We start from the raw sequence: 14,263 nt of genomic DNA, 5'->3' as shown, positions 1-14,263 counted from the left end.
TGTCTTTGGAAGTGTCTATGGATACAGAAATAGGTCCGATTGTGGCTACAGCTATCTGCAGACTATGCTCATCTCCACTGGTCAAGAAATTGTAGTCACAGCAGGTAGCCATAATATACTGTGAATAAAACCACCACGTACCGTCCTGGAAAGAGACGGGAACAATCAGGAAGCTGATGGATGGCTAGTATCCTGGTTCAAAGTTTAAAATGAAAGTTTGCACGAACACCCCCACCCCAAATGTAGCCGATCAGCCAAGACATGCTTTCTCTCTTTAGTTCTTTAGTATGTTGCTAATGTAGCTAACAGGCAGGGCTGTTTCTTAATATAAGAAGTATTATAAAGTTCCAATACTGAGCAATTGTCAATCATTGAAAAAAAAACAGTGAAGTTCCCAAAACTGGAGTGCAAAAAGTGATTAAAAGCTCCAGAGAAAATGTGACTCCTAACAACCACCTGGAAGATCTGGTAGACACCAAAACTGCCCCCATCAGTTAAACAGCTCTTAAAGCTTTCATCTTTGAGAGAGAGGAGAAAGTCAAACTGCTTCAGATCTAAAAAACATCCACAAGTGTTTCTGTCCATGCTTCCACTGTGAGAAGACAACTCAGCGCTGTGGGTCTGAAAGGGATGTGTAGCTGTCAAGAAGACCTCACTGAGAAAAGGAGACAGACACATCAAACAAAGAAGCTGAACAATGGACTGACCACCACTCAGTTTTACTTCAGAAAATGATCAACCAACTTCTAAGACTGAACTTCCTTCTCAGTCTTTCACAGAGAGCTGACCTGCAAAGTTCAGATTCAACTGGAATCACTAAAACTCCTTCTATACACAATTCAAACTGTTACAAGGAATGTGACTAACTATAAAATATTTTTCCGTCACAATAGCAATTGTGCACAGCTACAGTGACATGAAAAAACAGCACTAGTAATTAGATTTTCAGTGGCCATTAAAATGTAATGCACACTACATCTGCATTACATTTTCTTCAGCGTCTGAAACAGGAAGCTGGAGCTGAACTCAACAGTGTAGATCTGTGTGGATGAGGACTGACAACTTTAATGAAGTTATACCTTTAAACCACAGAGTAGTAAGCATATGAGGCAATACCACACTGGTTCCTCTTGTTTCTGGACATCTTGATGTAGCCTTTATCACCCCACCCAGTACCCCAGCTGCAAAACAAATTACTGTCAGTGTTGGGTATTTATTTTTGCCTTCTTATTAAAGCACAATACTCTTCCAGACTATGCTGCACATTTATTTATGCTTCATACACACAGTGTAAACACCCCAGTTAACTATCCAGCTGCAAAGTAAATGTTGGATACTCATCTTTGTCTCCTGACTAAATTATTTTCTCTTTCTGCAGGGGTCGCAACCCAAATGTTGAGAAGAGCCATTTAGTCCTTTCAACAAAAATCAAACTACCTTGGGAGCCACAACTTGTTATGTCCATTTTACCATCTTGGCTGTAAATATGTCTCAGATTGTGTTAAGGTACTAGTATAGACTAAACAAATAACATTAATATAAACAAAAATGCAGACATACTTTGCTCTGCTTTAATATTTAGCTCAGCTATAGCTGCTTTCTCGTACCTCCGGCAGGAAACTGTTCCACAAAAGTTGTCTCTTGTAAAATGTCTCTCAACGTTCGACTTTTTGCGAGGCTGAAGTCGTTTCTCATATGCCAACTTCTTGTTCGAATTTTACATCTTAGATGAGGCAGCAGTTACATTCTGCTGTTTCAGGCACCATTTAAGATGTAAGAAGAAAATTTGAACAAGAAGCTGGCGAATGAGAAGCTGATTTCAGCTTCATGACTATATGATGTTTGACAGTTTCTTGTGGTAGATTAAATGTATCAGGAAACCAGCGGGAGTGATTATAAACACAAATGGGCCTATTTCACCAGGAGTTGTGATTACTTCCTGCTACTTTAAGCGTTAACAGGGTAAAACTAACTTCCGTTCCATATAACTACTGCAGAGGTGATGACTAAATGTTATAGTAATGTACTATAATGCTCACACACTGGGCTACAACAGACATGTCTTAGTTTTCGTGCAAATAGTGAGAATAGAAAGTGGATGGAAGCGCTGACTTAACTTTAAAGAGAGCTAATATGCTGTATGTGTGGTGTAGCCGTGCAGCTGCCTCACATCAAATAGTCTCTCTGTCTTTGTACAGCAGCCATTTCTGCATTATTTCTGATTTCAAAAGAAAGAAGAACTTTTATATGTAGCATGAATTTGGCAGACATTGTTTAGATGTATGCTAGAAGCCATTGCTAACTGTAGCTGTATTCCCAAACAAGGATCTAGTTTTCATTAGCTGCTGGCACCAGCTGGCTAACGTGTGACATATTTACAGCATGCCAGTGATTTCTGATTTATATGTAGAGTCTATTTGACAGACCTCATTTAAACTCTCTTTTAGCTTATGGTAGGCTAGCTAATTAACGCCTGTAGCCTGCTAGCCTAGCCTAAGCTAGAAGAGAGTCTAAATGAGGTCATTAGCAGGAACACCAGCTTCATATGAGTAGCAAAGTTTAAAGCTAGCTGGCTAGCTATGTTAGCGATCTGCCAAACAGCATCATTCTTTTAGTTTCATTGCAATTTCTGAAGCAATACTTCAGATAGCATCCACCTTTCAGTGCTCAATCAAAAATGTCACCCCCATCTAACTTGTATCTTAGCATTGAGGTAATGCTGTGACATTCTGATTTCCATTTTCTGACATAGCTAGCTAGTTGTTTGTAATCTGGGAAGAGCCATCTATGTAAGGTCTCTGATGTGTCAGCGAACATTAGCTGTTTGAATCAAGCTGATTATGTAAGAATTATTTCGTTGACTGTTTATTGCCTGCATTAGTTTTTTAACGTAGAAAATTCACTGGTGATGCAGAAAGCTGCTTGATGTTAGCTGGGTAATCCAGTTTGGGATAGCTGTTGTTAGCAATGACTTCTGGCCAGCATAGCTAGCTTAATATATACAGAGTCTATCAAATTCATACTACATATAAAAGTTCTTCTTTCTTTTTTAAACAGAAATATTACAGAACTCACACACTGTACAAAGACACAGAGACTGCAGTAAAAACAAGGCTATCACACACAAACAGCATTTAGCTCTGTTTACAGTTAAATCAGTGCTCCTATCCACTACTTTATCTCGCTGTTTGTCATGATAGTGCAGGAAATCTAAAATATCGCTGTTGTAGCTCAGTGTTTGAGCATTATTGTACAATACTATAACATTTTGCCATCACTTATGCAGTAGTTATATGGAGCAGAATTGAGTTTTACCCTGCTAACGCTTAAATAGGAAAAAATCATGACTCATTGTAAAAAGCGTTCATAAGTCCATTTGAATTATCAACATTCATCTTAAATCTCTCTCTTTGCCTTTTCGTTAGCTACTAGCTAGACAAGATTGTTGTCTGTATTGTGTCTAGCATTTAAGACTATTTATTGTTAAAACTGTGTTTGAACAATCACCAGAGCTTTATTTTACTGCAAAGGATGATTATTTTATTTTTACCTAAAAATCTAATTCTACTGTGGATCCACAACAGGGCAGTAAAAGAGCCACATGCGGCTCCTGAGCCGAATGTTGCCGACCCCTTCCCTACTGTGTCCCTGACAGTAATGTGATCAGGAATTGTCTTTGTGAAGTTTACCTGTTCTTGACCAGCCAGTAGTCCTTTCCACATCTGTCAGTGCCGTAACCAACAACCAGGACAGCATGAGTCACCTTAGTGCTGCTGCAGGCTGGCTCATCATACACACCTGCAAATTGAGGTTAGAGGCACCCAAAGGAGAAACATTTTATCATTCAAAAATAAACTGGCTTGATATTCAGATCAGACATACATCATTTGAGTGACAAAAATGGATTCTGGAAACCATGTTAATATTAATTTAGGCAAATACATTAGGCATCTGGATGGTAAAGGAGCAGATTTTCATGTCTAATAAGAAGGAGGTCTTAGCAGCAAAAGCTTCAGATGACCTAATGCTAAATAATCAATGAGCAATGTACATTGGGTACTGAGAAGGACTCACCGTCTTTAATGTGAGGTTTGTCAGCAAACTTTAACAAATCAATATAAAGAACGGCATGTGTATGAGTGCATTGATATTTATCTTGATACATAATGCTTTTAATCCCAAATGTGAGCGCTCTACAGTCCTCTTTAATCTGGTAACTGTCAGCCACTAAGCTAAGAAAAGTTAACTAATTAGTTAACAGATCTTAATATTCAGTGTAAGTCTGCCTGTTAGTAGTTTTCACAACAAGCTGTGAGTTTGATCTTCCAAAACATTTTCACTTTCAGGAATTAAAATAAATGAAATTAAATTAAAACAGCTCCAGATGATCAGGATAGTGTGAGTCAGGCATTGTACGCTCCTCTCTGACACCTTTCCACCATTTCTTACACTAAGCATTCCGATTTCTTGCCACCGCCGTTCTCACAGCACATTTATTCTGAAGTGTTCTTCCTTTTTTTGACAGAGGAAGAAATGTTTAGAGACATTTGTGATTGAGAAAATCACTATGTTGCAAGTGGTCAATTTCTTCAAATATGCCTCGACAAAGACAGAATATGGTCAAGAGTCTATGCAGGACTGTTTTTCTGAGGATTACCTGACTTGTAGAACTGGAAGCTGTGTCGGGAGACATCTATAGCTACAGAAATAGGTCCAATTGTGGCCACAGCGTTCCTCAGAGCGCGTTCTGTGTGCTGCCCCTTTCTATAGCCGGAGCACTTAGCCCAAGCTCTCCAATTTTTAAACTTGCACCGCCCTTCCTGAGGAGAGATGGAAACAATCAGGATGGATTGCTAACTCTCTGGTTCAAAGTTCAAAAAGATACTTTCAAAAAATCAAATTTCCAAAATTTTCCCTTCACCCCAAATGTAGATGAACTGTGCCAAAATAAAAAATTTCACTGGAGCTGAAAGGCTAACAACTAAGACTCCACCAATTAGCACTGCGCAGACTGCATGCCTCACAAAGCTGATTGCTAAACTGTTATAAAAATGGGCAAAAATGTATGGACATAATTTATGTGGTTAGCACCATGCTAATGGGCATACAGTTGGCTTTCATACCTTCGTAACTCCATTATATTTGTAGCTCTAATGCAAAACTAAAGAAGCAAATTTCAGACAATTACGATATCTTAGCTGATCAACTACATTTGGTATACGGACAAATTTATTTATTTTTAATTAAACTTTTGGCATTATTAACCACTGAAGCCTCACCTTGGCCTGATATGGATAAGTGTACGCTGTCTCCAGGCCTCCACTGGACTTGATGTACTTGAAGGCCCAGTGCGGCCAACCACCTTGACGGCCACGGTTTCAATAACTCCCGGAGCAGTCCACCAGCTGTTGTTCACTTAAGCGCACCAGCTTCTTTGTCTTGACCCTCTAGTGCCCCCGTCTGAGAGAGAAAGATGACATAAACAAACACCACAGTCTGAGTCTGCTGAGCCACTCTTGGCTGACTATTTTGAACACCTCGCTATTTCAATTCTGTAGGAATCAATGACCAAATCTTTCTATAAGACCCAATCTGAATATCAATAAGCAGTGTAAGAGACTAATATCTGAATTTCATGTTCTAGCTTTTCCTGCAGAATAAAAAATATATCAGATTGACTTTTGGTTCTTAAAGATGGGTCTAATTAAAAACTGAAGGGATATCCCAGTACAACAATGTGGCATGTGCCCGCCCTCCGGGCCCCGACAATGACGGGCATGAGAGCCGGCAGGAAGGCGGGGCCCGGAACACCCAGCGGCGACATACCTCGGCGAAGAGGGCAGGGAGAGTGTGGAGGGGGTGGAGCGCAAAGCCCGAGCTCCGCCGAGGGGAGGAGGAGGACGATGGTGCCGGCCATAAGAGGCACAAACGAGTCCCGAGGTCCGCTGCCCGAGCCCCGCCCCCTGATACACAGTGAGGCCGCTTTACTACACATCACGTTCGACCCAGGCGGCCGAGCTGCAAGTTGGGGGCAGTGACGGGGAGGCAGAGCAGTGAGCTCTCGTTCCATCTCGGCTCAGGTGCCCTTAATGAGAGCCAGCTGATGCTGATCTGGCTGGCAGCGTGACCGCCCTTTAAAAGAGCTGAGAGGGAACAGAGCAAGAGAGAGAGGGACAAGCAGCAGCAGAGAACTGAGGAGCTGAAAAGCTTGAGTAAAAAGACTGAAAATTCTAGTTCGTTGAAAGCCACTGAAAAGTGGCCAGCTTAGCAGAGCTTTGATTATTTGGTTTTGTTTGCTTTGTGTTTATTTGGGAAATAAAAAATGGCTGCTGCAACACTGAACCCTGCCTCCAGCGTCCTCCTTGAGCCCGGGTAGCACATGTCGTGCTACAAATAACCAGCTCAAAAGGTAGGTTTACTTGCACTGTCACACTTTTTTGGCCTTACCACTCACTGCTACTTCAATTAATCTCTCCATCCAGTTTCTCCCTCTACCTGTCCTTCTGTAACTCACCGCACTGAAGACCCAGTAGGAGCCACAGTGACTTTGGTCCTTAACTCTGGTCACATAGCCCCAAGCCCTCCAGTCCACATTCCTGGGCCGAGCAGCACCCTCTTCCTGTTGAAGGAATGTAGTTTCACTCTCAATCTCTGACTCATTGAACGATCCCAGGCAGCCCTTAAACATCTGCTGGTACTCCTGATTGTCCTGTTGGAGAAGAAGATGGTGAGAGGATTGTGACAATCCAGATGTCAAGAATGTTTACTGAACAGCACATAATAAACAGAGCTGAAGAAAAGATTCAGTGAACTGTGTATGTAAGATCTCACCATATCTGCAAAGCGGTTCATGCCGAGTCTGTAGCTATTGAGGCCCTGGTCAGCCAGGATATTCTGCTCCAGGACCAACTTACGATTGTCCAGCCAGATGATCTTGCGCTGAGACTCTTCTTCAACTGAACCATAACTCTCACCTAAGAGGAAACATTTTTTTATGCTGAGGAGGAAATGGGCCTGAACACATCACGAAAAAGTGTAAGCTGCGAGTAAAAAAGTAAAAGTTTCAGGTTCTTCAGATTGATGGAGAACATGCTGTAGATGGTTCTATATAGAACCTTTTTGAAAAAGGTTCGATATGGCAGCAAAAAGGATTCTTCTATAGTTACTATGTCAAGCCTGCAATGATAGAAGAACCCTTTTGATGCTATATAGAACCTTTTTCAAAAAAGGTTCTATAGAACCATATACAACACATTCTCCATCAATTTCAAGAACCATTTCATCATGCAAAGAACCCTTTAATCATGCAAAGGGTTCGTTGATTGTTCATGGTTCTGTATAGAACCATTTTCTTTACTAAAGAACCCTCAAAGAACCATCATTTTCAAGAATGTATTTCATGGGGAATCCGCATTTAGTGTGTGCAAGTCTTTTGAATGCACCTCAAGTTGAGCCTACAGCCCGTTCAGCCAATAGACCACTGAAGTCATGTCATCATTTTGTGGTTGGTGCTATGCTCTTAAACCCATATAGGGAAATCTGGATCTAAAAAGATTTTATCTATGATGACCTTTTTAGGGCGGCATGGTGGCGCAGTGGGTAGCGCTGTTGCCTCACAGCAAGAATGGCCTGGGTTCGATTCCGAGTCGGGTGACCAGGGTCATTTCTGTGTGGAGTTGGCCTGTTCTCCCCGTGTCTGCGTGGGTTTCCTCTGGGTACTCCGGTTTCCTCCCACAGTCCAAAAACATGCAGTCAGGCCAATTGGACATGGTAAATTGCCCCTAGGTGTGAGTGTGTGAGTGAATGTGTATGTCTGTCTGTCTGCCCTGCGATAGACTGGCGACCTGTCCAGGGTGTATCCTGCCTTCCGCCCAATGACAGCTGGGATAGGCTCCAGCACCCCACCGCGACCCAGAAGGATAAGCGGTTTAGATGATGTATGTATGTATGAACTTTTCAAAAACTGCCTCTGTCACATCCTTTTGTAATCAAAAATGTTCCAAAGCTGATCATTTTTTTTTTTCTCAGCTATCACTGGATCCTCTCAATTATGAGGTCTTTAAAGCGTCAAAGAGACTGGGTTACCTGATAGAGCTACAGAATATGGACAAAAGTATTGGGACACCTACACATCACACCTACAGGAGCTTTTATGAATCCCACTCTAAGTCCACTGGCATTAATATGGAGTTGGCACAACTTTGCAGCTATAACAGCTTCCACTCTTCCGGGAAGCTTTCTACAAGATTTTGGAATGTGTCTGTGGGAATGTTTAACCGTTCATCCAGAAGAGCATTTGTGAGGTCAGACACTGATGCTGGACGAGAGGGTCTGGCTCACAGTCTCCACTCTAGTTCATCCCAAAGGTGTTTGATGGGGTTGAGGTCAGGGCTCTGTGAGGGCCAGTCAAGTTTTCCCACACTAAACTCACCCAGCCATGCATTTATGGAGCTTGCTTTGTGCACTGGGGCTCAGTCATGCTGGAACAGAAAAGGGCCTTCCCCAAACTGTTCCCACTACACACATGCAATTCTGGCTGAGCTGTTGTTGCTCATAGGTGCTTCCCATTTCATAATAATAGTACTTACAGTTGACAGGGGCAGATCTAGCAGGGCAGAAATGTCACTAACTTGTGGCAGAGGTGGCATCCTATGACAGTGCCATGTTTAAAGTCACTGAGCTCTTCAGTGTGACCCATTCTACTACTAGTGTTTGTCTATGGAGACTGCAAGGCTATGTGCTTAATTTGATCCACCTGTTAGCAATGGGTGTGGCTGAAACAACTGAACTCAATAAATAGGAGGGGTGTACCAATGCTTTGTCCATATAGTGCACATTTGCTACTATCATCACATACTTTGGTGACTTTCAGGGTTTTAACCTCTTTTGATACTCTTCTGGTAATCATTGAAAAAGCAACCAGTGATACGACCACTTTAGCTTGCATGTAGTAATGTTAGCATCATGACTTTTTACCAACCTCATAATTCAGAGGATCCAGTGATATATGGGAGGAATATTTACACAAGACAAAATGCATGTGGTTCTGAACATTTTTATGTACTATGTGGCGCGATAGAGGTGATTTCTGGAAAAACCCCTTTCATTTTTGCCATAGAAAAATTTAACTTAGACCCAGTGTCCAAATATGGGCCTAATGCCAACTACAAAATGATACAAAACTTCAGTGGTCTATGGAAAGGCATGCTACAGCAGGCCACGCCCACCCAGTCTCCATGGTATCACATGCTAAATAAACTCCACCATCTGTCAGAAAAGTTTGCTTTCCTCAAACCCTGACAGCGTTCATTTGAATTTCTAGATATTTCTGGTGTTTTGTGTTGATTAAAAAATTTTGGCTTCTGAGCTCAGATTATAATGTCCATGGTAAATAAGCACTACATATAACATATCAGCTCATCTACGTTAAAAGTAGCTGGACACTGGAAGTTTTTGACAAATACAGCAGCTTAAATCCAACCTGAGCTCAATGCTGTAAGTGTAATAATATAGCTGATATTTGGCCGAGCCCTGCAGAGCTCTAACAGCGTTTATCAGGGCACACAATGATACAAACAGAATGTTTTGTTTTAGCTTCACCTTTTTTGCTTAAAATATAGGTTTTTGTTTGGTTTTATGAAAGAAGAGTTTCAGTGAAAGACTGTTTAGAATATATAAAAACTACAAATAAAATGTTGAGAGAAAATGTGCAGAGGAATTTAGTAAGGACCTTAGTGGGAAAACATCTGTTTTTGATACATTTTCTCATTTTCTGTTACAATTAGTGTTTATTGTCTGTGACAATTAGTGTTTTTACTCTTCTTTTCTTTTGCTTTTTTATGATGTTGTTTATGAGACATGCTGAGCACAAAAATCCTAAAACCTCCTCTGAAATGAACTGCATGTCTTTCAAGCCCATGTGGTCCAGATCACATCATGAAAGAAACAGTTTAGTCCTATCAGTGGTTGTTTTGACCAGCGTTTGATATTTTGCTGGCTCTTTGTAACTTATTTTCCGCCTTGCTGAAAGGATTGTTTGGATTCCTGCATGTTGTTTCAGTACATTCTTAAAAAAGATGGTCCTTCAAGGGTTCTTTAGTGAAGAAAAATGGTTTTATATAGAACCATGAACACCCAAAGAAGCCTGATTATGATTAAAGAGTTCTCTGCATGGTGAAAGTGTTCTTCAGATTAATGGAGAATGTGCAGTAGACAGTGCTATATAGAACCCTTTTGAAAATGGTTCTTTATAGCATTAAAATGTGTTCTTCTTTGTTACAAGCTTGACATCATCACAATAGCAGAACCCTTCCTGGCATTATATAGAACCATATACAACACATTCTACATCAATCTGAAGAACGATTTCACCATGTAGAGAACCCTTTAATCATGGAAAGGGTTTTTGGGTGTTTGTGGTTCTATACAAACAAAGCAAACAAATAAACACCAAACAAATAAACACTTACTGCTCAAATAAATAGACTTTAAAATCCAATTCCTTCAGATATTTTCGGCTATTCTAAATGATATATGTGATTTTAGTCTAATACTTCTGTCCAATGGAGAGTTGTTAATGGAGGTGGAGATTTTGTTATACAGAAGCAGATTTCATGTAAATTTCTCACCAAACTTCTGTTTCCAGGCGTTGAACTCCAGATCCTCCACAGAGACACTGGCTGCACCGGCCACACCCACAAGAGCAGTGACAGCAAGCAAAACCCTCATTCTGCACAGAGTAAGAGTGAACAGAATAATTACCTACACTGTAAATAATTTCAGCCTAAGGGAAATCTTTCTTGATGATGTTTCTTATAAAGGTAGTAGCAGAAAGAATTCACAAGCCTACAGAAACATTCTCTCTGCCAATTTACAGAGGGAATGTAATCTAATTTTAATTGGGAAGAACTTCATTATGCAGCAAGACAGTTAGCCAACACATACTGCAAACACAACAAAGTACTTCAACAGAGGAAAAAACAGAAGGTTTTAGATGACCAGATATTGACCCAGCTGAGTATGCATTTCACTGGCTTGAGGCAATTACTGCAAGCAAGGGATATGCCACCAAGTGTTAAGTGTTATTTACTTACTTTACTTTAAGATTAACTGTTCTTATATTTTAGCTCACCTAAAAAATGTGTTGTTCGCCACCAAAGGTACCATGTTCTGTGTTGTTTAAACACACCCAGATGTAAATATCAGGAAATAAAAGCTACATTTTTATTGTCATCTATTTATCTTTTGATCTTAATCCTTGCGTGGATTACTCAGTGGTCTTATGGTCTCACTGCATTATTGTTTTTATTTTTTTCAAATCAATACAGCCATAACAATTTATGTTAAAAATACCAGATGTTTAAAATATCACAAATGGTCAGCGTAGGGTTCTCCTTTAGCAGCTGTAGCCAGTCAGCAGCCTGTCCATGTTGTCCACCCTCACACACACAGACATATATACGAACACATACACACACACACACTAACAGCAGGCCATGTAACCATGTAACTGACTGAGGACTCCAGGGGCTGAGAGAAGGCCTTCCAAAATGGCTCACTAACATGTAGTTTCCAATGTGCCCCCTGGGAATTATGCTTATCCCAGAGTGCCTTCTGAATAGCAAGAGGCTAGAATCTGTGTGGGGAAGGATGAGTTTAAGACTGTATCCAGGAGCAAGGGGTCCCCACTGCCCAGGGTATCTTAAGATTATTGGTCTCCAGGAGATACATTGGTAAAAAATGTCCCAAATGTATGCTGAGGTTGGACTATGACTGGTGTCCTCATAGGCCCTACATGCTCAGGGGTCCAGTGGAACTGGAACTGGCCCTGGCACTTTTTTGTGAGGGCAGTGAGAGGGGAGATTTTCTAAAATATCACAGAGATGCTAAGCACAGAAAGGAAAAACAGTCAACTTGTAAATATGACCTACCTTTGTAGGAAAACCAGAAAAAAATGGCACAGCTGTGTGATGATTTGCACATGCGGTTAGCAGCTTTGTATGCTAATTGGTGGATTATAAGCTTCCTATACTTATTAGCTACCATAGCCTTGTAACTCCAGTGCTGAAACTAAAAAAGCAAACTTCAAACGCCAAACATGTCTTGGCTGATCGACTACATTTAAGGTCAAAACTTGAGGAATTTGGTTTTCTGCTGATCTACGATATTAAATATGAATTATAACTGTAAGCCTGTTGTGCCCTATGGGATTAGCGGAAATTAATAAATACTTGCTGACTGTAGTTAAAAAAAGGCTGAGCAAGTTAAGGTTGAAATTTGGTTTCATTTTCAGTCAGTGGTCAGCATGGAGTTTTGAGGCAATATTTAATGTGAGAAAACTGACCCGTTACTGCTTTTGGACAATAAAACAACAAGTGGTGAGTCACTGTGTGTAGGTGAGAAAACTATCATATATACTGATATCCTTTCATGGTGAGAGTGACAAAGACAGAAAGAGCTCTCGCCACACCCTGAGAGTTTAAATAGTTTTAAAAGTATAGCTTAATAGTATAAAGTGATAAAATAATAATAATGATAATGTCTGTGGCACTAATATAGTAAGCAGACATGCTCATTAAGATTAAATATCAATTGTATTAATTATTACATTGTATAGGTAATTATTATCATAATTATTACTTATTGACTGGCCCAGAAGACACCAGTGAGCAAGTAAGTTGCCCTATAGTGCCACCTAGTGCTCCAAAGGGCATCACCAAGCTGGCATCTGGCTCTGTAGCACTGCCAAATACCCCAGAGGGCTCCAAAAGCCTAGTGCCCAGCTTCCTAGTGCCACCTAGTACTCCCCTAGTACCCTTACACTGCTTAGTGCCTCTGCACCCAAACATTGTATAGTGCCCTGGAGGGCATGTAAAAGCTGGCACCCAGCAGCTTAGTTTGGTCTTATTGCCCAGTGGACACTAACAGTCCAGATTCATAGTGCTGCCTAGTGTTTACAGGCCAGTGAACTCTAGTTCCATTTCACCTTGAAAAGGAGATCAAAGAGGAGAGATCTAAGCCAACCTGTTGACAACATTGTGCCGCTGGATCATAATGAGTGTGCACATGTGTGCTGGTGTGAGGAGCTGGAATGAATTACAGCCATTATAGATTTTATGAATGCTGAGAGTTTATTTTGTTTTGAACAGACAGAAACAGTATTTCACACTAAGATTAATTTGTGTTTTAAGACAGTATAATGCTGATCTAATGCTCAATCTGCTTTAAAAAGAAGTGAAAAAAATAAAGGAAAGGTAATCAGAGGAAAAGGACAATAAAAGTTTTTTTGGCCAGAACTTCCTTCTTGAGGTTTTCAAGATTCTGTCTCTCTCCAGTCTGTAGAAAAACAACATTTAACAGAATTAATTCACATGCTACTCCTTAATGTTGTATTATAGCTAGAGATACAGCATATTCATTGATGTAGTTCAGTTATAATTCTAGAGATCCCATCTCAGCTCCAGGAGATTCACTGACCTGCAAAGTTCAGATTCAACTGGAATCACTAAAACTTCTTCTATACACAGTTCAACCTGTTACAAGGAATGTGACTGACTGTAAAACATTTTTGGGTCAAAAGAGTAATTGTGCACAGCTACAGTGACGTGAAAAACAGCACTAGTAACTAGAATTTTTGGCCATTCAAATGTAATGCACACTTCATCTGCATTACATTTTCTTCAGCGTCTGAAACAGGAAGCTGGAGCTGAACTCAACAGTGTAGATCTGTGTGGATGAGGATTGACAACTTTAATGAAGTTATACCTTTAAACCACAGGGTAGTAAGCATATGAGGCAATACCACACTGGCTCCTCTTGTTCCTGGACATCTTGATGTAGCCTTTATCACCCCACCCAGTACCCCAGCTGCAAAATAAATTACTGTCAGTGTTGGGTATTTATTTTTGCCTTCTTATTAAAACACAATACTCTTCCAGATTATGTTGCACATCTTTTCTCTTTACACTAGCTCTCTTGGCAATGTAATATCATCTCATGGCTTCTCTTATCACTGTTATGCTGATGACACTCAACTAATGCTTTCTTTCTCACCCTCTGACACACAGGTTTCAAGTCGGATCTCGGCATGTCTGTCTGACATCTCTTCACGGATGGCAGCTCACCACCTGAAGCTCAATCCTAGCAAGACTGAGCTGCTATTCATCCCTGCAACTACAGGTCCTCATCATGATCTTGCCATCTCATTCGAGAACTCTCTGATTGTCCCGTCAGCAGAGGCAAGAAGTCTTAGTGTGGTTCTGGA

General features: G+C 40.7%; 2 protein-coding genes across 2 annotated transcripts in view; both read right to left on the bottom strand.

Annotated features, from left to right (window-relative positions):
- Positions 1-10,688, bottom strand: part of LOC118823547 (cathepsin L1-like) — a 105,277-nt gene extending 94,589 nt beyond the window's left edge. Inside the window, exon 1 of the mRNA XM_036593238.1 lies at positions 10,629-10,688. The gene's annotated coding sequence lies outside the window, so the exon portion shown is untranslated. The remainder of the gene's footprint in view (positions 1-10,628) is intronic.
- LOC118823869 (cathepsin L1-like) lies at positions 1,082-6,070 on the bottom strand. Its single transcript, XM_036593713.1, has 4 exons — positions 5,732-6,070; positions 4,658-4,820; positions 3,690-3,798; positions 1,082-1,181 (listed from the first exon to the last, which is right to left on the bottom strand). Exons 1-4 carry the CDS (start codon positions 6,068-6,070, stop codon positions 1,082-1,084), a joined length of 711 nt encoding a protein of 236 aa, XP_036449606.1.
- Positions 10,689-14,263: the final 3,575 nt, after the last annotated feature.

This window comes from Colossoma macropomum, unplaced genomic scaffold, assembly GCF_904425465.1.
Source record: "Colossoma macropomum unplaced genomic scaffold, Colossoma_macropomum, whole genome shotgun sequence".
Lineage (NCBI taxonomy): Eukaryota > Metazoa > Chordata > Actinopteri > Characiformes > Serrasalmidae > Colossoma > Colossoma macropomum.
Note: the sequence above shows the minus strand (reverse complement) of the source record. Positions and strands in the feature narration are given on the sequence as shown.